Source organism: Falco cherrug, chromosome 12 (assembly GCF_023634085.1).
Source record: "Falco cherrug isolate bFalChe1 chromosome 12, bFalChe1.pri, whole genome shotgun sequence".
In the NCBI taxonomy this organism is placed as follows: domain Eukaryota; kingdom Metazoa; phylum Chordata; class Aves; order Falconiformes; family Falconidae; genus Falco; species Falco cherrug.
The window spans coordinates 8,520,152-8,543,984 of record NC_073708.1 but is presented as its reverse complement, the minus strand read 5'-3'; the positions used below and the strand labels follow the sequence as shown (position 1 = coordinate 8,543,984).

Genomic DNA, 23,833 nt, shown 5'->3' with positions numbered 1-23,833 from the left:
AAACATTCTCAGTCAACCGAAAGCACAATCTTTGGCAAATAAATAATTTGCCTAAAAAAAAGAAGCAATTATCCTGTTCTAAGAATAAGGATAAAATCCATCCATGATTTTAAGTGCTCACACTGAACAATGATGGAGTATTTGCCCCAATGATAGAAAAAGAGAAATAAATTTTGCTTATTACTTTACATGTATATTTATACATATCTGAAATTTATATACACGCACATACACACACGGCCCTTTCCGTCCAACATGAATGTTTTCAACACAGAAAAAGTAAAGAGAAGAGATTTAGTGCTGATTAGAACAAAAGTCGTACTGTACCTTACAGATTTCAGCATGTCTCATTAAAACCAAGCTTGAAATATACATATCCTTTAATAAATAAAGCTTAAGGTACATAAACACTGCAGCGGATATAAATTATTTTAACCAAAGTATGTAGGGAAAAAAAAAATTACTGGAACACCATGATCCAGGGCATTTTACAGTAAATTGGACTTCATCAGCGGTTTTGCATTTTTATTTGATTTTGGAGTTCCTCCACTAAAGCTGTAAGTTTTGTAGAGTTTATTTCACACCTTGTAATTTAGAACGTTACACTCCATCGAAATTCCTCTCAAAAAAAGGACCCGAGTAATTAATGTCTTTGGGCTCAACGTTCATTATATCCCACTAGTGTGAAAATTCATAAAAATAAGACATGGGATTAGGAGCTTAACAGCCTCACACATTTGCAGAGCTGCTGCATTGGCAAATATTCCTCTGCCCTTTCGGAGCAGAGCACTCTCCCGGCTGCTCTCATTTGTTTCGCTGGATCATCCGACTCATTAGAAAGTGCCTGAAAAGAAACCTCATGTCTCGTGCTCGTATGTTTTTTTTCTTGGAAGCAGATAAATAAAAGGGGTTTGGGCCATTTCTTCCCATGTTCTTCTATTTTCTTCATTTGGTGGCAGCATGTGCTTTAACTCCTCATGGAGACAATGGGAATTTTGGCCACTTGCAGCAAGGGGACTCCAGATGCCCTTGGAAAGGAAGCAGGACCTGGGTTTTGATTACTGAGAGCTGAATCGCTTCCTTTATGAAAACGCCCTGGGTTCTCCTCCCTGGTTCCAAGGAGGTGGAACAGCTCCGGGTTGAATCACAGACTCCGTTTTGCCTTTGGCGGATTCACAGATACAGCGGGTGAATTTGTGCAGTGAACAGTAACTTTGACCAGAGTTTAATTTCGGAGGGACATAAACCATTCACAAAGTTGGGCTGAATTTGACGAGCACCTTTTGCCAAAAAAACAAACAAAACCAACAAGCCTAATACAGGAGGCTCTTTTTTAAAAACTTCAAAACATTTCATTCCAAAGTGTTTTCAAAGCAAAGAGGTTGACTTCATGTAGGTGTTTCTGAAATGAGCCTTTTGGAGGTTTTATTGAAAAACCTGACTTTAGAAAAAAATGAAATTAAACTGTAAAATGGAACATTGTGTTTCAGATCAAACACCGTGTCCTAGGTTGACTCAATATTTCTGGTTTATTTTATCTTTTTTTTTTTCTTCTTCTTCTTTTTTTAAGACTGTCTTGTTTCAAAACAGAATTGCTTCATTCCCTGGTCCCCTCCCCCAGGTATCTGAATTTGACCACAGTACAAAGCATCCTTTATTCACCCAGGTCGCAGTCATTCACCCCAGGACATGGCTAGCCAGAAACCCTAAGGGAGCAGATCCACACAGCTCTCCCTGCAGCCTTGGCTACTCAATTTCCTTCCAATTTGGGCAATTCCTATCGTGCTGAAGTCCCTTCCAGATCTGAGTCACTCACTCATCACAGCTCCCTCTCTAGCCATCGGTGAGAAATTCTAGCCCAAGATCCTTAGGACAAGCCATACTCTGAACATGCTACTGGATTCCAGAGGGAACCAAGCTGTCCAGTTTGGACTGGGAGATACCTTAAGTGAGGGGATGTGAAGTCTGCAACAGATCTACTCTTGGGCAGAAGGTACTACTGGCAATGGCTGTTTTCATTACCACACGTGGCTGTGGAAAGGAGAACCTTTGTCCAAGACCGATCAGCTATTGCATCTGCCCTAGAAATTAATTTGTCAGCAACAGCTGGGAAAAGTGCATCAGCATTCAAGTACTTCTGATGTTTAAGGTCACATTCGCATTACCTTTCTGCCAGGCATTTTCTGGCTGTAAGATGGTGCGTGATCACCGATCCAAAGAAGGGCTTTTCAGGAAGTTCTCCAAAGAAGAGCATGCCAGAAAAAAGGTCCATTTTATTTTACTTTGCACATTTCTAAGCAATACAATTAATATAACTGTTTTAGCATCCTAAATGAGGTTTACACATTTTACTGCATGAACAGTGCTTCTAACTGAATGCAGTTAGTACACTCTTCAAAAAAAAACCCAAAAAAACCTGCATATCTTCTTGGAGCTTAATGAAAGAAACTCCTACCTCCAAGCGTGATCTGGAGACTGTGTGTGTGGCAGCTTCCCTCTGCTCTCCAGCCCTAAAGAGCTGTTTTGTGCTCAGAGTAAGCCACCTTCGCAGTGAAAGGGAGAGGGGATTCTAAAGAAACATCAGGGCTGCTCAGATGGGTGAAAACTGGGAGATCTCTCAGCAAAGTTATTCTTTAGTTTGATCAAAAAATCTGTCATCACATACTCTGGCTGGTGAAGAGGTGATAAAATCATTCAGCTTTAGGACACGGTGCAGTGCTCTCAAATTTAAATCAGATGGAAGGAGAGACAACTCGTTTGCAAAAGTAGTTAGGCTCTCCGCAAGGATTATGACTCTTACCATTTTCTTATAGTTGCATATTGAGCACGGTTCAGAGTTCCCGTATAGCAGTAAACCACCACCACACTTCTCTCATGATCTTATCTTGCATCATAGCTCTGTCCCTTCATGAGGACAACAACCACAAAACAACCTGGTGCTGTTATCCATGTGAGCATGCAGCGATCCAGTGCTTTGCTTGCTCTGAAGATATCTACATGAGTTGACGCACAAGCATGAAGATGAGTCACAGATGGCTCTATTACTGCTGGAAACTCAGTGTAGATCTGAGCAAATTTTGGATGCTTCCCACCATGCATACTTCACTCCCTGTCTCACTGCAGAGCCTGCTGTGCAAATGCTTTAAAGGGTAACGCAGAGAAAGGGCTGTGCTTTGGGAAGAGGAAAAACCAATCTCCTCAAACACAGTTAATGGGGCAAGAAAGCCCAGGTTTAAATTGCAGCAGTGGAGTTTCCAGTTAGACCTCAGGGTAAACTTCTGCTGCGGAGAGACAGATTCTTCATCGCTGCAGGGTGCAGAAACTATTGGACAGTTAACTGTCAGGACAGACGGGGAGGACTTGGATGATGCTATGTGCTAGAGGATGTCTTGGGGTCCTTTCCAGTTCTATCATTCCAGGAGGTCACCCCACTTGCACCTTAATCTTGCTTGGAAGGTGCACCTAAAAAGACAGTCTACAGGTCAAGTCCACACACAGCAGCTACTGAAGCAGCAATTATAAGAAATAACACTAATACAACCTTCCAGCAGGAGCAGAGCACACGTTTCTTCAGGGACACATCCCCACGAGCATCAAACATACCTGCACAGTTAAGCAGCACCGAGACAGAAAGTTTTGCTTGAGGGTACTCAGGACTGGATTACAACTGCTGTGACCCCATGCAGCAAAACACTGATGCAGTGTATACCGCTCTGCCTAGTCAAATTTATCCTCTGAATTGTTATGGGGTAACTTTAGTCCAACAGAATTCATGCCAGACGGGGTATCGTATGTCTTCCTGCAGCCAATGTAAAACGTGAAGCCAATATAAACACTATATAGCATGTTCTAGCTAATTCAACACAAAGCAACAGTGTGCACACACCTGATCTGGATCGTATTTGTCCTGCCAGGTGATTTTGCAATACACGGACTGAGTGTTAATGATGTGGAATCCTAGCCCCATCTATTGCCCTGACAAGCCCTCATCTAGTGTTTCCTGCTTAAAAAAAAGCCTCACGTCAGTTCAAGCTCACGTGCAGCATTCAGTGAACCTAATACCATCCTGATGAGTTATTCACAATGAGTTTTCCCGCTCTCAAGCAATCAGGCCTACAAACAGCCTGTAGGGAAAGGGATTTACGCCTCTTAGTAGAGATGCAGGAAGGAACATTGATGTGCAGTGCCACTACAGAAAACTGCCCAGCAGAAGAGTCCCAGCCACCAGCTCTGAGCAGCGTGTGAGACAAGCAGCCCTTGATCTGCTCTTGCCAATAGAGCCTACTCATAGCCAAGTGTCCAGACTGGTGAAGGTGTAATTTGAGGCAGGACCCCACTAAACTTGAGGCTCTACATTATCCACCACACAAATCCAGCACACCTGTGCCCAAGGCTAGGCTCTAGCAGGGCTTTCTCTATAGACACCACACATGTCCCATCAGCTCCACTGACCACCTCGCAGTGATTCTGCCCAGCTAGGGCTCAACATGCAGGAGGTACCAAGGCACTCCTGTCCTCCAAATCTATGCTCTTGTGTCCTCTGAGAGCATTTTACCTCCCTCTCCAACCTGTTCCTCCAACCCTACAGGCCAATTGTCCTTGGCCTTCACCCACCTCTCCGCTGTGCCCCGATTCTTCAAAGCCTAAAACTTTGGGCTGAATACTAGAGACTGTCATCACGCCTCTTGGCTTTGAGAGCAAGGAAAGGTCTAGACATGCCACAGCTCTATCTCCTGAAGGCAGCGCAGCTATCGGGTGAGGGCTTGGACTAAGCTTGGCTAAGTTTCTACAGCAGGAAAGTGGCAGTGGCATGCTAACCCCCCCTTACACAGAAACATATCCCAAATGCATCGTTGTAAATGCCTAGGACTTGCTCAAAAAAGGAGAAGCCTCTCATTTCAGGGTTAGCTGGTTATTTCTGCCACAGCAACTCCTGTGTCAGCACCTGCAAGTATTTAAAATTTTCAGGCTTTCTTGTATTTGTTGTTACCTGCCTTCTGGTTTTGGAGCCCGTATGTTAGATGGTGCTGAGTTTTCAAGCTTTTCTCCATGGGCATGAGGCCACCAGCTGACCCACGGTGTGCACAGCCAGCCAAAGCTCTGTGGAGGTGGGATGCGAGCAGACAGGGCATGGGGATAAAGCTCTAGAAGGAAGAGGGAAGATCTGGCTGCAGGAGGTTTAAAATGACCCTGAGAAAATCTCTAAATTGAAAGTTTGGTAATACTGAAGGGGTGGAGAGGAAGGAAAAAATTTAGAGAAGAGGAGGAGGACTTCTCAGCGTTGCTTTATGTTAATGATAGCAATGCTGTGTCTAAACTGACCCCCTGCCCCCTCTGAACACAGAATGGCTGCAGAGGTGATACCCAAGCAGACATGTGTGGCAGGTTTCCCTCTGGGCTTTGCCAGTGCCTGTCTCAGCACCGGTTGTAAGAAGCAACCCCACTATCCCGAAGATAAGAAGGCACAATTTTAGCAGAGAAGCCTGGGGAGGAATTGTCACTGCATCTTCTTTAAGGACGTAAGCCTGGCAGGATGTTTAGCATCTTTTCTGTCTGATGACTACAACAGCTGGGAAGAGCAAAGAGAAGAAACCCAAAGAATCGTCAGCTGTTCTTTAGGTCCAAAGCAGAAGTGGGAATCTTCAGAGCCAAGAAGGACCAGGAAACAAAAGCTCTGAATTCGATTAGTTGTGTACCAGTCGGTCCTGTAAGAGAAGGCAAGTTCCTACCTTGCATGGATTCCCTGTGCTCTGGTGTGCAGCTGAGCCCCTGCCGTCACAGGGTGGATGTTTTAGTGCCTGGCTCTTTTTAACTGGCACATGTTAAGAGCTTTGAATTAACAGGTGCATAAAAACTGTCAAAAAACACTTAGCTCTCAAGACAGTCTGTCGGTAGTATTAAAAATATGGTTTTATGTAACCACATTCTCTCAACACTTGCTGGGTATTACGGCATGGGAAAGTCACTCGCCCTTTCCAAACGAAAGCAGCGATGTTTAACTCTCCTGCAGAAGAAGAAAAAAAGAAAGAAAATGAGAAAGGCTACAGTTCCTCTGATCTTGCCAGGGAATTGCTCCTGTTTTCCACCCTAAAGGTAGCTTTCTTCCAGCAAAACAGGACCTGCCTAAAGCTCCAGACTAAGCGACAAGCAGCCCAGCGGGTCAAAAGGCCAGTGTCTTGTAGCCTTACTGAGCTGGAAGTGAGGGATTTTTGACAACTGAATGGGAAGATGTCTCACTTGCTGACTGAGGAGGCGATATTTACTGTAAGCGTGGTCTGTGAAAAAAAACCCAGAGCTTAACAGAGGTTTAGAGCTAGAAAAAAAAGCTATTTGTGCCCATGTTTCTAAACCAAGAGCTTTAGAAAGTTTTACTTCTCTTTCTCCCCTCAGTCATGTGCCCCAAACATCTGGGATCCCAGAAAAGAAAAGCATCAGGTTTCCAGAGTGGAGAGAGTGGTAAGACACAGGTCCAGGAGAATTTTTAAAACTCTCGGAAAGCATTTCTGAAATCAGTTCCCTTTTAAATATGTAGCAAATACATTAAAGTGGGCTTTGGATTAAAGTTTTACTGCCTCTTGATAAAAGCCATTCGCACCTTTGATGTGTTTGTGGATGGCAGCCATCCCAAATGCCTTCCCCAGACCTCGCCCCCATCAGGAAGTCTCCCTCCAGCTCTCTCCAGGAGTGCCCAGATGGGTTATCATCTGTCACCTCTCCAGAGGTGACCAACTCAAAACAGCCACCTCTGGGGTCACAGACACGGTAGGTGAAAGCAAAGATTTCTGAGTGCAGGTGTTTAGAATGTCATGGTGAACGTGGATAACCCCAAAGCCTGGGAGAAGTGAGAAGAACAGCAGGGAGCTGGCCTTCTGAAACAGGCTGTGAGGTTAATCCTACTAGGTTTTAATTCTGTGAATCAAAGCACACCAGTACCACCCTGTGCTCACCTACCTTCTGCTCAGCCTGGTGGCTCTCAGGAGCCCCGGTTATTTGCATAGCCTAGAGGACAGATGGGTCCATGAAGTTTCTTGACAGCTGCTGGAAGGAGGAAGGGAAGGTGGTTGAATGAGAGAAAAAGAAAACGTATTAGTGGCTTGGGAGGGTTTGAGTAATGAATACCTCCAGTGCCACAGGCTGTTGGGTCAGAGGAGATGGACTAGGCTTCGAAAAGCAAATTGTGATTTCTCCCTGAGAAAAGCAGATACAGCTTTGGGGATGGCAAGGCCAGAAGGGCCCATCATGACTATCCAAGTGCAACTGCCAGGCCAAAGGAAGTATTTTCCGAGAGCTTCTCAGGTTCTGCCAGCGAGAGCGTCACCCCCAAGAGACTCACAGAGGGACTGTCACTGAAAATACCAGATATGCTGAGCAAGTCCAGGAGCGGGAGCCTGCCTGCTTGGCAGTGCTGGTTTCCTGCAGAACTGGTTAATGTCAATGAGACTGATGAACACTCCACAGTAGTCAGAGGATGCAGTGGGATGTCATGGAGAAAAGTCCATTGCTAAATATTTTGATTTGAGGAATACAGAAAAGAAAACAATTGGTATTTTAGCAGACTGGGGGGTGGGGGGAGAGATCTGGAAGCAAGAAGAAAACCCTGCAGAGAACCAGGCATGACTTTTTACAACAGCTGCAAGATGTTCTTCTTGGAGGATCGGAGAAGCATGTTAGAAAAGTGCTGGAATGGTCCTGGTTCTTTATGAGCACATCCTCATGCCAAATAGTGTCATCTTCTCTGCCATGAAGCTAACCACCGAAACATGGGACCAGCTGCAGCTCACACGATAGCAAAGCCAGAGACACAACTTCTGGGACACCACTGGCACTACAGACAATGAAATATGCACAATCAGCAACAACAGTCATCACCTAAACAGCTACAGAACTACTCAAAATACGGTGCAGGGTTTCGGGTGATATTCAGAAACGGAATCCAGATCTGAATTGGGAAAATTTGACGAAGATGATGCCTGAATTGGATTAACCTCTCCCTGGGACAGAAAATCTGTCTACCCTGGAATGGCAGAAGTGCCTCAAGCCTGCAAAGACACAGCGTTTCACTCTACCTAGCTCCTGTGGCAAAGGCAGTGAGCATACTGAGCACACATTTCAGCACAGGCTCACAGCACGAGTCTCCAGTGAGTTTATAGTTTGTTGCCCAAACTAACAATCTGAGGGACAGTCCATTTGTGACTCTTCAGCCATACCATACACCATCAACAAACACTTCTGGTGGGGTACCCTTGCTGGGCTGATGCCTCATGACCTCCTAAGTCTGTGGTAGTGCAAAGTGTTGTTCTTCCACATGGAGAAAGGAAAGAAGCAAGATAACCTGGCTTGCTGAGACACCATCTGCAGGATACCTAGCTCCATCCTTTACTGAAAGTCATACCAACAGCAAATTGCTGTTATCTGCTGCCTAGGAATGACTCCCAGGGCTCTTCATCCCTTCAGCTTTCCTGGGGACACAGTGGTCCACAGCCATGTGGAGGCAACAGTCAAGAAGGTCAGCAGCCCTTTAGCTACACAACCTTCTATTTCTGGAATATTGTTGCTGCTGGACCTTATGACTGCAGTGCAGCGAGGGCCTCACAGCACATCAATTGCTAGTGAGATGCCTTATGACGTTGCTAAGCTTAAAGTTCATGGAGTGACTGTCCTTTGTTCTACTACCTCCTTTACTGGCCCTTTGCAGGAGGAAGCTGTGTATGTGGAATAACTCCATGGGGTCTCCTTTAGGACTTTTAGGTACTAATGCAGAAGCAACATGAAGTCAGCAATTAAGCATTTGGAGCTGCTCCTGATGTGTGTCAGTGAGACCTTGACTGCTGCTGTTCCATGATAAACCCATCGCAGTACTTGTTTAAGAGTTCCCAAGCCACAGAGAGTTCAGATCAATGCCTTCCCAACAAATAAGCAGACTGAGATCTTGGGCTCAAGTTGGAATGCCCAGAAACCAGAAAAAAGACCCATTACTACACACCGCAGAAAAAGTCAGAGAGACATTTGAAGGGGCAGATTCAGCACTGATAACAAGAGGAGCACACCAGATGATCATATGTTCAGATAGATCATCAGCACCACCAGCTCCTTCAGAGAAAAGCAAGAAACCTTGCATGGGGAAAGTCGGAGGGCTGTCATTCAGGGATTTATGTATGGCCCATGTTTCACTTTTATTACCCGCAAAGCAATTAAGGTTGGTTTGGGTGTTCTTGTCGTACTCAGCTCCAGCTCTTGAAACCAGAGTCAGGGAGGGCCACGGCTTCGGCCCATGCACGGCCTGGGTGAGCAGCGATGCTGCTCCTTCATTCAGCCACCTTGCCACATCCTCCCCCATTCTGCAAAATGCAAGAGACTGAAGAGGTGTCCCTAGCACTGCAGCTTTCACACTGGATGATTTATATCCACTTCAATGACATCACAAGGCACAAAATGGGTTCTTCCAGCTCTTGGGCTTTCATTCTTTGCTGTGAGGAACCTCCCAGGTTTTCTCTTACGGCCTGCTGAAACGCATCCCAGCACTCCACCAGAGAACTGGGCTTGCAGGGCACCATGTCCCATCTCAATTAGCCAGCAGTCTCCAGAAAACAACACAGCCCTGGAAAAGAGAGTCATGCGTTCGCTACCCAGCTCTAGAGTACAAACACAGCGCCTGGCCTCCCCCCATGCTTTCCAGTCCCAGATATCACATCGAACGGCATCCCTGCTGCTGCTAGACTTTCTGCACTCATGCCACCACCCACCACTGTCCATTCAATAGGACACTGTCCCCATCCTCTGAAGGATGGTGTGGCATCGGATGCTGAGACTGTCAGATCTCTGCCACATGAGGGCTGCTTTACTTAGTGCGTAAGAGCGATTTCTCCCAGTTCTCACCCCTCGCACACATGTGCCAGGTGTGAAAACCAGTTCAGACATTAAAACCCTCTGCTCAGCTCTAGCAGTGTGGAAAAATAAAATCACTGGCTGATCAGCCAAACAAGCAGGTGGGAGTGGTATGGACAGAGGCAGGAGAGACAAGGTACTAAACCTGCCCAGTGCTCCCAAGCGCCTCATTATACTGATTTATGTTAAGCTAATTGAGAAAATGACTCTAACTACACAATCCAGGCCCTAATTCAGAAAGGCCCAAGCTTTTTAGTGTCTCTACCTGCATCTGAAAAGGCATGATTTAAACCCTGTAACTAACAGGCTGCCAAAGGCAAGGATTTGAAGGATCTGATGTCCTATCATGCCGAGGGGGTAAGGCTTGGCTAACTTCTCTCGTTACTTGGTCTTTCCCCACTGACATACGAGTTTGCTGCTGGGACATAAATCAGGGGAAATGATGAAGGAAACCAGTCTTGTGCCCCATCAAAGGAGCCAACACTCGCTTTAATAGGACCATGCAGACAAGCCTAAATAGGGCACTTAACAAGCATGTGGTTTCTATAATACCAGCCCACATCTCTACACCCTGTTCGTGTTGCCACTGGCAAACCCCTTTGTCCCTTGCACACCACACCTGCTTGTAGCCACAGAATTAGAAAAGTGATCATGATACTCCACCAACACCATTTCTGGGTTGGATCAGGTCTGCAGAAAAATTAGCTCTTGGTAGTGCTCAGAAACTGCATGAACTCTTACACACAGCCATGGCACACACAAGAGTAAAGCACAGAGACCCACGACACTGTGTCCACACAGAATCACACAGAAGTACCAAACTCAGTCCAGGTCCCACAGATGCTCAAAGATCCTACATGAGGGGCACCTGCTAAAATACCAGGCCTCAGGCTGGGACAAACCATACCACAGGGGTTTTGATCCTAATTTGAACCTTGACAAAAGGGTGTTAGCAACAGAAAGCCTATAGACCCTACTGTCCTAAGCAGAAAGCACAGAACTGAGGGAATCCCAGCATGGGAGGCAATTCAGTAGCGCTCTGCCTCTTTTCTTTGGCTCCAGAAATTCCCCAGAATGGGATAACTGTTCCATGAGCAATCCTTTCTAGCACGTTCGTAATACAGCTGGTCAGGAAACGCAGTACCCCCAACCACTAGGTCAGTCCCTACATTTTACTCTTCCTAGTTTTTCCTCATTTGGTTTAGATGGGATACAGGCTCAAAGGGAAGACTCCACTGCATCGCAGAAGGCATTAGGAATGGCTGATAGAGAACTTGAGCCTCTCCCCAGACAGTTACCCTAAGCTGAAACCTCTTGAGAGCCCAACTTCATCTGGCTGGATATACAATCAGATTGGGGATTGTCCAAGTGTTTTACACCACGCATTAGACATCCATGGGAACCCCAGGCAGAGCCATGAGCATCTGTGCTCATTTAAACATTTCTTGACAGAGGAGGGAGTGTTAATCCCAACATCCTGGCCAAACTGCAACATAGGCAATTATATTGTGCTTTGTAACATTCTCACAGTGGCATACATCGGTGTTTTCCACTTCATGGTACCGCTACAACGGTACCACGGTGGCCCAACACAGAAATGGCTACATTGCCATGGGAGAACACAAGTCCCCTGCGTTGAGCCCCACAGCGTTACTGTCGGATCTCCTGCGTTGCTCTGTTCTCCTTGCCGTGGGTGTTCAACCCCAGCACGCTTCACGTCCAGACTTCTACCTCTACCTGCAAGAGGCCCTCACTTAAAAATCTGCCTGGCATTTCTGACCAGCACACATGTTGTTACAATTACGACTGGACTGCTTGGCTCCGGCATAGGGGGAACGTTAAACCAGCACACTGGCACCCATCAAAACATTTGCGAACTTCCAAAGTGGAACTGACACCATGGTAGTGGTTTATATCACACGTCAGAGAAAGGCTTCATAACTCAGATCAAACAATTTAACTCTTGAACTCCCTGTCTAAAGAGAGCGACCAAATGCTGGGCTGCCTATTGTTATTTCATACGGCTGTTTCATGTGGCTTCCAGCCAGTTCACTTCTTTTTGCAAGCTCAGAAGTTAAAGACAGATAGAACTGGCCAGAACTTCAATGAGGGACTTGTAAGAGAACAGAAACTGCTGAGTCTAACAACAGCATCTTCCCTGCTAGGCAGAAACAGCACCAGCACTATCAGGATGACAAGAGAATTTTTCAGCTTTTCTGTAATTTTGTTGAATAAAAAACTTACTCCCTTCTAGGAAACTCATATTCTTAAGTAGCTGTCAAAAAGATCTTTGGACTTGTAATTTTTTTTCCTTTTTTGGTTTGAGGAGTTCAAACAATAATCTTGTGACAACAAGGTGCAATCAGTAGGACTATTTTAACCACATTTTAGCCTACTGGAGAACCACAAATTATATGCAAAATGGTATGCATGTGCTTCCTGTAAATACCATTACAATTCAACTCTTCTGTCAGATGCTCTTCTCTATGTCCCCTGATGAGCTGAATACAACTGTAATGAGGAACAGACCTACCCACTAGGACTTAGAATCTCTCGAGGAGCAACTGGGGACAGCTGCAGAGGATGGAAACAAGAATGGTATAATTAAATTATTATTGCACTTACTGGTATCCAGTTTTGAAAACAATAATCAGGTTGCTACAAGCTGTTCTGCAACTGCAGACAGAGCAAAGGAAGTCAGTCACAAATTTTCTCACAATACAATCAAATCTTCAGCTTTTAGGCCAAGTCTCCCAGCAAAGTAACAGGGCACGCAGTGTATCAGCAGCAACAGGGCAATGCTTCATACATATCTCAAATGTTACTTTGGAGTTTCCTAACTTTGATCAGCCCTGATTATGAGCGGCTTCTCTAGGAAACAGATTGATCCCTCTTTCTCCTCTGTATGGGAGGCACCAGTAGAGATTTTCCACTGCTGCCTTGGGCCACAGTTGGTTGAAGAGACTCCTGCCAAGCTGTATGAAGCAAAGACATGGCAGGTTACGTTTTCATGTTTCGGAACAGCCTTTTTCAAGGTTTTACTTTCACACAGAGGCAAACTGCCAAAGGATGTATCTGATTCTGTCATTTATCACCTCCTGTGGAAAAACAGTCTTGGATATGTGTATTGGTATCAGATATCACAACTGAAAGCAAACACACTGCGTAGAAGATGCACTGATTTATTAATAGAATAAAAATGTAGTGATACGTTTTTCCACTATTAAAGCCATAGAGACAATCAGTGTCCCATTTATATACTTGATGGCATCACTCAGTAACTCATTCATAAACTTCGACTGACACATTCAGGTCAGGTATTACTGAAACCATTTCCACAACGAAAGCAGCCTTCCTCTTACAAAGCGGGTAACTATGAGTGCAGTCCCCACAGTCTGCAGCTGCACTAGGTCTATGGGAGGTTTTTCTATGTCCTCTATTTTAATGCCTGAGACTTTCTCCACCTGGAATAGCTTTTTAAAGCCTTTCAACAGCAACAGAGCAAACCAGCTGAGCTTCTTGTGGGGTGCAAACCTGCTCCTCAGGCAAGAAAATTAATTGAATATTATACAAACCCAGGCTCATTTCCAATATACTGTGGGGATTTATCCATTACAAGACCCCTGGCTAATTATTGGAACTTTGAGGCAACTAGGACAGAGAAAAATGTTTGTACTAGAACAGCTTTAATTGTAACATACTCTTTTAGTGTGTTTCTACTTCTACATCATACATTCTCCAATGTCTTAAACTGTATGTAACCCATCATTTTTGTTAAATCATAGCTGGTGTGATTTCATAGACAATAATGTTATCGATATATAGTTTTGTGTGATCTAGCGTTACCTGAAAGAAATAAGCAAAGTGATAAATAGGAAATATTACAACTGACTTTGCAAGTTGCTTCAACACAAGAACTTCCTTTAAATCAGGTACAGGCAGGAGTATCAGCTACGAAGACAATCAAAGCAAGCCCCTGGGTTTCTCAGGATTAAAAACCGTTGAAAACTAATCCCTTATGGATATAAAGGAAGACAAACATCCTATCGCAGTTGTCAGGGGACAGAATGTGTTCAGAGGCAGACTAAGTTGTGATGTTTTCTCCTGTAGATGTGTCTCTCTTGCACACCGCTTGGAACAGGTATCTGTGATACTGATACACGAAAGCCTTTGGAAAAACCCTACTGTTCACTCCCAAGTATCCTGTTTCAGGAAGGTACAAAGCCCCGTGAAGAGCTGGGCATTAGAACATGAACTTAAACCAGAATGATGATGACAGATGGTAAACCCTAAATGGGAGTCCTGTGGAAAAAAAAAAAGCACCTTTAAAATTTGGAAACAATATTAAAGGAACAGAGAAATGAAGTGCATATTACTGGCACTGCAGAAGCCGAGATATAACATGTAGCACACAAGCCCACAGAGGGCTTGTGTTATCCATAACCAAATGCCTTATTTGAATATAGTAGTCATGTAGCAGAACAAGCCGGGGAGTTTCCTGGAGTCACATTTACTGCTTGAGTTTGGCTGTCCATATTGGTGAGGGATTTGGTACCAGAGTTTTGAGACTGAACCAACTGTTCAGAAATAGCAGGAGAAACAACAGCATGGTTACCATGCTCACTCTTGCGCACTGTAACACTAGGAGTGGGGTTTTCCTTAGCTGTCCCAGCGTGACTGTGTGACTGGCTGGCTTGTCTCCCTGCTTCTGCCTCCTGCTGCTGCAGCATCCGCTCCACCTCTATCTCAAGTTCCAGATTTTCCTCATCTGCCTCCACTTCCAGCTGCTGCATTAACTCCTCCAGCTTCCTGGCCTTGCGGAGTTCATTCTGCTGTATGATCGTGCACAGGTGCTCCGTGAGGTGCTCCTTAATCTCCGTCTTGTGTTGGAGGTCCAGCTTCGCTGCCACATACTCCGACTCAGCCTTATCATATCGCTTCCTGCAAAATCATCATTATTTCTAGTGGGTTAAATCTCAAAGCACTTTACAATCTGACACATGGAGAGATACTTTAAGCATCCCTGAAACGCAACGTGCTCTGCAATGCATTATGCCAGTTATTCATGACACACCGCTACATTAGTAAGAGGGAAGAAAATAAGTGTGAATTGATCAAATCATCTCCTCTCGACACACTAGCCTCCACTGCTGCCATATTCCGAGAGTTAATTTGCTCATCTGAAATCTACAGATTGAATCACGAACAAGCATTTTGACTGCCTGTTTTAAGAGATGCATCTCTAGCAGCAGAAAGCAACCATCAGAAACTGTAGTGATTTCAGGCTTCTAATGAACACCCATCTAGTGAAATGAAACACTGCAAAACAGTTTTGTTTTTCCTAATCCAACCTTCCACCCAACAGCTACAGATGCTACAAGGGTGCTATACACATTTACATTCGGATCTGGTCTAGAAGCATACTCTTCCGGCCACCCATATATATGTTCAGAAAATCACGAGCAGCACAGATTGAGACAGCATATGACATCAATAGTGATCACAACTTTTGCGTGGCAACAGATGTAAAATTTTATTGTAAGCATCTCCCCAACACACACCTCCTGCCAATCTGCACTTCCTGTCATGACAAATATAGCAAAAAGGAAATATTCCAAATATTTATTGAGGTTAACCCACCCAGGATATCTAGCACTTAAATGCTGCTGTCCACATTAGTGATGCATCTTCTGCTACATTCAGTGAATCTGTACAATAACTCTGATTTAATTAATAGAAAGATAGATGCAATCTTGTTCATCAGGAAAGGGAACATGCAAAAGCTTTTGCAGAATGACTACACAATATTCCTTACAGAGCATTCATAAAACTAATTATTAGTAAGGTGATTGAATAAAGAATCCAGCTTTTTTATAAAACCAGATTCAAATATCTGGTTAATCAAAGCAACAGAAAGATAGAAGAGGTCCTTTGCTTAGGGAAAGAGGAGGAAATTAAGACATAGAAAAGCCTTTGCGAATATGTTCTTTTATATAATAATCACAAAACTTTGACCCAGCTGTAAAGGCTATGTCTGCAGTGGACAAAAGATGCCCACTTTTCCCTCACAAGAAAGTCAAGATTACCCTGGATCAGGTATCTGAAGTGGAAAAACTAATGCTATGCTGGAAATGTCTGCATAGTTAAATCTTTGGCCTGAATTCACGCATATTCTTCACATCATATTTACAAAAATTCCATTTTACAGCAATTGTCAAATGTCCCTATGTAGGTGCTCAGGACTATTTAATATTGCACTTTTTGACCCACTGAAATTACTTGCGTTTTAGCCCTAAAATATAAGGCAAGAACTAAAAAATTGCTTAAAAAGTCACCACTTAAAAGTAAATCAGCTTTGGCTCATAATGCATAAAAACTGCAACACTGAAAGTACCTAACGTGCATTTCCAAATCTCTCCCTCGCAAAAACAAAGACTTACTAAATTCATGAAAGTCAATAAGTATTTCGTAAAGTTTATCCCCTTCATCCTACCAGCATCCTCTTTTGCTATGCTCATTAAAAACTGCTTTTCAAGTGTCAGAGCTGCTTGTGCTACCTGCTCTTTTGCCATTAAGTATTTCAAATAGACATAGTATTCCAAAATTTTGGTAAGGAAATTTCCAGGAGCATTTAACGGTTTTAGAAACCAGACTTAAACCTAAAATACAATGAAATCTTTTTCCTCATGAAGATATGAAATTCTGTATTCATACGCACCCAGCTACTGAAACTACATTTAATCTTGGATATTTCAAATTATAATTACACAAAAGAATTCCTTATTTTTTAGCTACCACTGCTATTTTTTTAAAGACTAATTACCATGTTTATGGGCCTGTGGTCAACATATACCAGAAGTCATAAGGAGAAATACACGTTTAACACATTGAATAGTGAAAAAAAAAAACCGCAACTGAACGTTTCCATTTTATTAAAAGGCTGCATAAACATGCTGATGTTTATCTACTGATGTTGTGGTTTACCCACAACTAATAGGGTGTTCCGATTAATTTCTTGCATTTAAGGAACTCATCAGAACCAGAGTGATTAAAGGCACATTGTGAGGGGTGAAAGCTTGCTTTTTCCTTCAATTTTTGGTCCCAGTTCCAAAAGCACTTCAGCAGTGTTATATGTTTTAAGCTTAATTGGTCCCATTGATTCCAACAGGACCAAAGCTGTCATCAACAAGCAAGTTTCCCTGAAAAGGACTTTAATTTTAAGACTTTAAAAAAAAAACTCCTTCCCCCTGAGAAGACATAAACAACCTTGAAACAATAAAGCAGGGCTTATGGACAACTGCACAGTTAAAGCAGCAAGTACGTCTCCTGACAGTACGAAGCTGGAAAGCAGAGTCTGCAGTCAGAAAACCTATTTCAGTTTCCAGATTTCGAGGAAAAAATTAGGAAATAAACCCACACTTTGACCTCAAGATTTGAAAGCCCCCCAGACTGTGACCACTTTAACTACACATTAGTACGATCACATAACTCCATTACTGGGTCAGTGACAGGAAAGAGCATTTTGTCCCCCCACTCGGGCAGGGCTATTCCCTCCTCCCTGGCTGTCACTTACCGGGCATAGGAGTAGTCCAAACTGGCCTGATCAATGCGGTTCCGCAGGATGCCAATGTCAGCAGATACCATGTCATCCAGAGCTTGTAATTCCTTCTGAATCCTTTTTAGTTTCACTGTTTCAGCTTGAGTTCTTTTGGATCTGCAAAAGGAAGATGCATTTATTATTTTTTTTTCTTTTCAAGCCTCTCTTCTTGACATAATGGGCCCCATTTCGTTTGCAGAGCAACTTCTTTAAGAGCTATTCAGAAGGTTTCTCCTTTATGGTTTAAGACTTTTGATCTTTTTTAATATCCACAGGGATCTAAAATGCCTGCTATTAGAGGACTACAGCAAAATTACGTAATGACTATAATCAAAGTGCCTAAAATGGATTGTGTTTCTTCACTGTGGAAACACACAAGAAGCTGCTGTATCGAAGTAGTTCTCAGTGTAAGGAAACAGGAAATGGCTTGGGGGGAGCGAGAGGGGGAAGGGTATTTAGCCCTGCAAATATCCCCTTTCAAAGAAGCCCAGTTAGTAGGGGCCAAAAAGTCACCTAACCTAAGCTTGATTTCCATTTTGTAAAATTATTCCCAAAAGGCCTAGCCAAATCCCAATGAAGTCAATGGAAAGTTTTACATCAAACACAAAGGATTTCAATCAAGCCTTATGTAACCTTTTTCAACTCAGCCTATTCATTCCTAAGTTGTGAAAACTAAATGTTGCTAAGGGCAGCAAGCTTTGATGGATTTGATTCCCAAGCAAGCTAAGTAACTTCCAACAGGCTTTTACACCAGGTCACCTCACTGTCGTTCATCACCACCAGCAAAACCATGCTTTCCAGGCACTGCTTTACACCCCAAAGCAGGGACTGGAAAGCAAGACTAGATGTGTAAGCAGTGACACCATCTCTCGTTAGACCAGCTGACGAAGGTGGAGAGAAACAGACATCCTGCAGTATTGTTCAGAGCCTGAAGAAGGCATTTGAATGTCAGACATAACTCCCCAGCTATCACCTGCCAAGTCCTCCTCTCTCTTCTCACGCTCTGCCTCCAGAAGGGAGAACCCAGCCTGGTGGTCAAACCCATGTTTGCTGTCCTACAGTGACTCAGACCAAACATACTTGTGTTTTATTTCTGCCTGGCAAAGGAAAGGAAAACGTTCAGAACCTCAAAGAGAATCTTCTGCACAGTATCTGCGGAACACATGGCTATGTTCACCTCTGCTACTCAAGAGCTTTGATGGGCAGAACATAATATATGTCTGAGAGCACGGCAAGCCTGAAAGCTTCACATGTCCTTCTTTGATCCAGTGTTATCAGCTGCTCCAATATCACTCTTTACAAACCTTGCCTTCCCTGTAATCTTACATTATCTCGGTGGTCAACACTGTACAACGCCTTAAAGTCTGGTCACCTGAAGAGCAAGGGTTAACAACTGTAATGACGTGAATTTTTGTAATTTCTAATCAGCCAGTGGTAAAACAGTACCTTCTTAAACAAAGTTGATTGTCCTTTCTTTTCAACACTTTTCACTTCCTAATAAGCAAGAATCAAAAACCCAAACAGAAATAGCTAGAGTTTCCCTTCATAGGTTAGGAATCAAATAAACTGCCCTTAAATGCAGTGAAAACAAATCAAGAACAGAACAGGGATGAACATCTGAACACCCCAACTTCCAAACATGCCCTTGGTAACAGGCACAAGGACTTCAGCTAATTCTCAAATTGTGTAATAACTTTTCCATCTGCGTACAGAGCTGCAGCTTTGGAAGTGTGAAAAGCTTAGTCACAACCTCCTTGCCAGCACTTGTCATCAAAGGGAAATGTCGATCACAGCTGCTCACTTGTGAAGCAGTACATACAGAGCACAGTGAGGAGGAAAAAGAGATTTAAATAGAAGATACGCATCTGGTTGCACATGAAAAGCAACCCCTTCCTCAGCCCATGCTGCAGCATAGCCCCTTACCTCTCAGCAATAGCTTTGGCCAGAAGTGCCTTCTTGCGTTTATTCTTCTCTTCTATGAGCCGCTGCTCTTGTTGTAGGATTTCCCATCGTGATTTTTCCTGCCTGCTCATTGACAAGAAGATCAAAATTAATAGAAAGTTCATTTCTCTCCCTGTTCCCCAAATGACACAAATATTCACCATCATATTTCCTGGAGCAAACTTTAAAAATGTCAAAGAAACAATAAACAGGTTTTGGTTCTGAGGAAAGAAGAATCATCTGCAAGAATGTCTGCAAGAAGTCATTCAGACCAATAAAACATTTCCAGATGAAATCTGCTGATCAGAACAAAAATCTTCACAAGCAAGCAAGCTGCTGGTTAATTCAGCTTTGCTGGAAGAAAGAGCATACAGCACTTTTTCAGAAATGGATGGAATTTTTCATTTAAAGGATGTGCTTCCCTACTAGGTAGAAGCAGTTTCAGGTTTCTAACTGGCTGCTACAAGTTGCCATCTGTTAGCCTGCCAGCACAGCCTCTTTTTTTGGAAATGTTTTTTCCACAAAACAGAACCTTTCACAGGTCTGCTTGACAATACAGCCCTCAAATAATTAAACTGATAGAAATGAAAGGCTGGTAAAAGTTACAATGAGAATGAGCAACAAGGAAGAACAAGAATTCACTGCTGCCACCAGAGAAAGAGTTCTATAGATTCAATTTCCCAGGCTACATCTACTAAGAGATACAATCAGCCCCAGTGGATGGGAGGCAAGGTCTCAGGTTAGAGGGAACAACCTGCATCAACACAACTGGGCAGGATTAAAGATAAACAAAAAATGCTTTGCCACTTTTCCACCCTGTTCTGTTCTTCATGCCCTCTCTCAAGAAGTTTCAGCTTAAAAATACCCAAGTAACTCAGCTATGTTAATCCTAACACCCATTTGTGCACGAGTATCTCTTCAGACTTCTCCTCATCACTCTATCCCTAAAACTTTATATAGAGAAATATTTTTAATAAGATTCAAATTCAGGTGCACAGGCTGAGATGAATTCAGCAGATTCAGGGGGTGGCTGTTGCAGCTAAATGTCATTTGCTCCCCACAGAGTGAAAAACTCCCCTGCAAAGCTTTAGCTACCTCATTGCCAAATAGCGCCTGCATTTTTCACCACTAGGAAGGAGCTGAACAGCCAGTACTACTGGTGAGCTGCACCCACACAAGAAACTTGGCACTGCTCTTCAAAGTGCTGCTATTTTGGTGAAGGGACGGCTATTTGCAGGTAGGTGATCCCAGCCAGGAGCCAGGCAGGTAAATGGCAGGCAGCGTGGCCAGCAGCTGCAGCCTTTCAAAGCTCGTCTCTGCAAAACACAGCTTCCTGGATCCTTTTGAGTTTCAAATTTGAGAGAAGCCACACGCTGCTTCTCCACACAAGTGCTGCTGAATGCCATAGTCCTGCCTCTCCAGCAGGAAGCATCTTCAGCCCCCTGTGAGACCCTACCGACAGATCTGACAGAGATAGGGTCTGGCACACCATACTCGGAAAGCTGCTGATCCCTGGTTTGGGGAAATACAAATGATGCATGGAAGTTTGGTGGCCAGGTAGCATTTGTTGGTTATTTTAGGCTGAGAAGTTTGGACCTGCATAGGAACTCAAGGCTGCAGCAGTGTTGTTAAAGTGTTTTAAAAATAAACAATATGCCCTAGAAAAAGAATTCGTTCTTTTGCCCCTCACTTTCGCTTTGCCCGCTAAGGAAAAAAGGAAAATTAGCACTCAGATACAGACAGGAAAACAAACACGAAGGGGTAAAGCCAAGTTAATTTGTCATATTGGAAATGCCTGCCCCCTCTAGCATTTAGACAGCAGCTTCCTTTTACAGGCTATCTCAGTTCTGGATGATGAACCAAGTAACTGCCACATGCAGTTAGACTCTCAGAGCGCCACGTTCAGTACTTACTTTCCCCCTCTCACATGCGTCAGTTTGATGCTTCTGAGGGAGACAGGCACCCCACTGTGGGCTGACGCACAGGGTGAGAGCCTTGAGATTGGTCTCATCTTGAATGATAAAAGCTAGAGAACTGCTTAAACCTGAAATTTTACCTCCTTACCAACACTGTTGGCTTTAACAAATCTGCAGCAATACTGTAAAGGGGAACACAAAGTTACACAAATCACAGCATATCTACTCCTAGAAGGACTTTCTGTTGTGGCTGCTGGCTGGTCTACACAGCATGAGGGTGAGATTAAGTCTTCATAAACCATGAAGACAGTCCTACATCTTGGGTGCTTTATGGTGTACAGTCCCACTGCCATAGGAGATTATCTGAAGACAGCACAGCACATATCTGCATGGATTACACTACAGAATTTAGTCCTGAATCAGGCTGAACCCAACTAGAGATGAAAAACAAAGGTTCAACACAGAGGAAGCAAACGTGATCTCTCAAACCTTCCAATTAGATACAGAAAAGCTCACTTTACTTCACAACAAAAGAATGAATCCATACAGAACAATAAAACCCATCCCCTGATTTTACCAACTTACTAACAATTCCACTTTCTTTTTCTCCACTTTGGAGTTTGGCTTTGCAGGGTGGGTCTGGGCACTGTCACTGCCATTACCGGGATCTACCAGCGTTACTTCCTTCTGCTGGTCTCGGTTGTCACTTTGCCTTTGATCTCCTGCTGAAGGAGGGTGAGGTGGTGGCGCAGGCTGCTGAGGATGACCAGGCTTCTGTTTTGGTACAGAAAGCAACTGCTCCGGAGGAACAGAGGCTGCTCCACCCTGCAGTCCCAGCTTCTGACATTGCTGCTGGAGGGCTTTTACTCGTTGCAGTTGCTGCCGACTCTTATTCACAGTGTGGGGGCGATGCTGCTGCTCTGAGGGGTCATACAAGTCTATCAATGGATGAGAGGAAGAAACAGGATTAAAACCACATCTTGAGATCAACGACAGACTCTGTGAATTATCTTTTCTGGGCAAGCAAACTGGTGCAAAACCAACACAAGGGGAAGACGTGCCAAGGTGTCAAGGGAAGGCAACATGGGGGAAAAACCCAGGAACCCGGATGTGTTTTGCCAGCCTAAGAATCCGGAGTTTTAAAGGATCTGAGCATCCGAAATGAGGAGAGGGAGGAATAGGGGGCCTGGAGTGGCGAAACTACAGGCGAAACCACAGGTAGGAGTGAGGCAACTTTCAGTGGAATAATGGGGATTTAGGGCTACAAAAGGGTTTCAAGCATGCTGGTAGGCAAACTGGGGATTTATAAAAGTGAAAACCAGGGAAGAACAAGGTGACAGATGGGCAGAGAGGCCAGGCACGGGAGTGAGGTAGTGGACAGACCGATGTGGATGCAGGACGAGGGGCTGGGGAGTCTGGAAATGGGACTGCGAGGTTGTGGGTGGCGAGCCCGAGGGGCCGGACGGGAGGCTGAGGGGAGCGGTGAGAGACGGGGCCTGGACGAGGGTCTGGCTGGGGGAACGAGGGGCTGCCTGGAGAAGCCGAGGCGCTTGGCGGGGGGATGGCCTGGATTAGCTGGGAGGATGCCGGAGGTGGGGATGCAGGGGGCCGGGGCACCCGGGGGGGGTCTGGGGGCACCGAGAGGAGGGGGGGGAGCTGGGGGCACCGGGGGGGCCGATACGGTGCCGAGGGCCCCAAGGCTCCTCCGCGCCGCTCCTGGCCCCGCTGCGCCCCCTCCCCACCCCGCTCACCGGGGTGGGCGCCGCGGCCGGCCCGGCCCCCAGTCCCGAGCCCCGGCCGTACCTGAGCGCTGGCCCCGCAGGCGCCGCAGCTCCTCCTGCGAGAAGCCGGCCCAGGCCTCGGCCATGGCGCTTCCTCCTTCCGCTGACGGGGCGCGGCGGCAGGCAGGGCCCGCGGCTGCCCCGCCACCGCCGCCCGCTCCCCGCAGGCGAACGCCGCGGCCAGCCCCGGCCGGCAGCGCCGCGGGGCCTCACGCCGCCACGGCAACGCGGCGGGGCGGGGAAGATGGCGGCCCGAGGAGGCGGGGAGGCTTAGGCCGCGGGTGAGCAGCCACCTCGGGGAGGGTCGCTGGGCTGCGGGGGTGACAGGGGCCTCAGCCCGCTCCCAGCAGCCGCCTCCCGGGGGGCGGCGGGTCCGTCAGGCCGCGGCGGAGCCGGGCGGGCTGCCGTGGGCATGGCGCCGTGCGCGGGGTGCTGCCTGGGGGTGCGCTGCCCCGAAGAGCTCAGGCAGGCCCAGGTAATGAGGCGTAAGTGGAGAGGAGAAGCCGCTCCCAACTACAGCAGACTTCAAGGAGCAACACCACGACCCCCCTGGGCATTTCTGATTTGTGATTAGGTCGTTGGGCGAGCGGGTGAGGTGCCTGCTGCAGCGCATCTAGGGCTGTGTTCGCGGGGACCTGCGTGGTGAGGGAGCTGTGAGGCAGGGGCATCCGCACAGCTGGGTGCTGCTGTGCTTCATAAGTTACAGTGACACC

The 23,833-nt window shown here is 45.4% G+C and overlaps 1 protein-coding gene across 3 annotated transcripts; it reads right to left on the bottom strand.

The window, feature by feature from the left end:
• Positions 1-13,051: 13,051 nt before the first annotated feature.
• GORAB (golgin, RAB6 interacting) lies at positions 13,052-23,299 on the bottom strand. 3 transcript variants are annotated; one of them, XM_055724944.1, is made up of 5 exons: positions 23,143-23,290; positions 21,929-22,277; positions 19,406-19,507; positions 17,459-17,599; positions 13,052-14,826 (listed from the first exon to the last, which is right to left on the bottom strand). In XM_055724944.1, exons 1-5 carry the CDS (start codon positions 23,204-23,206, stop codon positions 14,355-14,357), a joined length of 1,128 nt encoding a protein of 375 aa, XP_055580919.1. In that variant the 5' UTR covers positions 23,207-23,290; the 3' UTR covers positions 13,052-14,354. The 3 variants fall into 3 exon arrangements, with proteins under 3 accessions (XP_055580919.1, XP_055580921.1, XP_055580920.1); XM_055724946.1 differs by lacking the exon at positions 23,143-23,290 and having other exon boundaries at positions 21,925-22,063; XM_055724945.1 differs by lacking the exon at positions 13,052-14,826 and having other exon boundaries at positions 17,455-17,599; positions 23,143-23,299.
• Between the last annotated feature and the right edge of the window lie 534 nt (positions 23,300-23,833).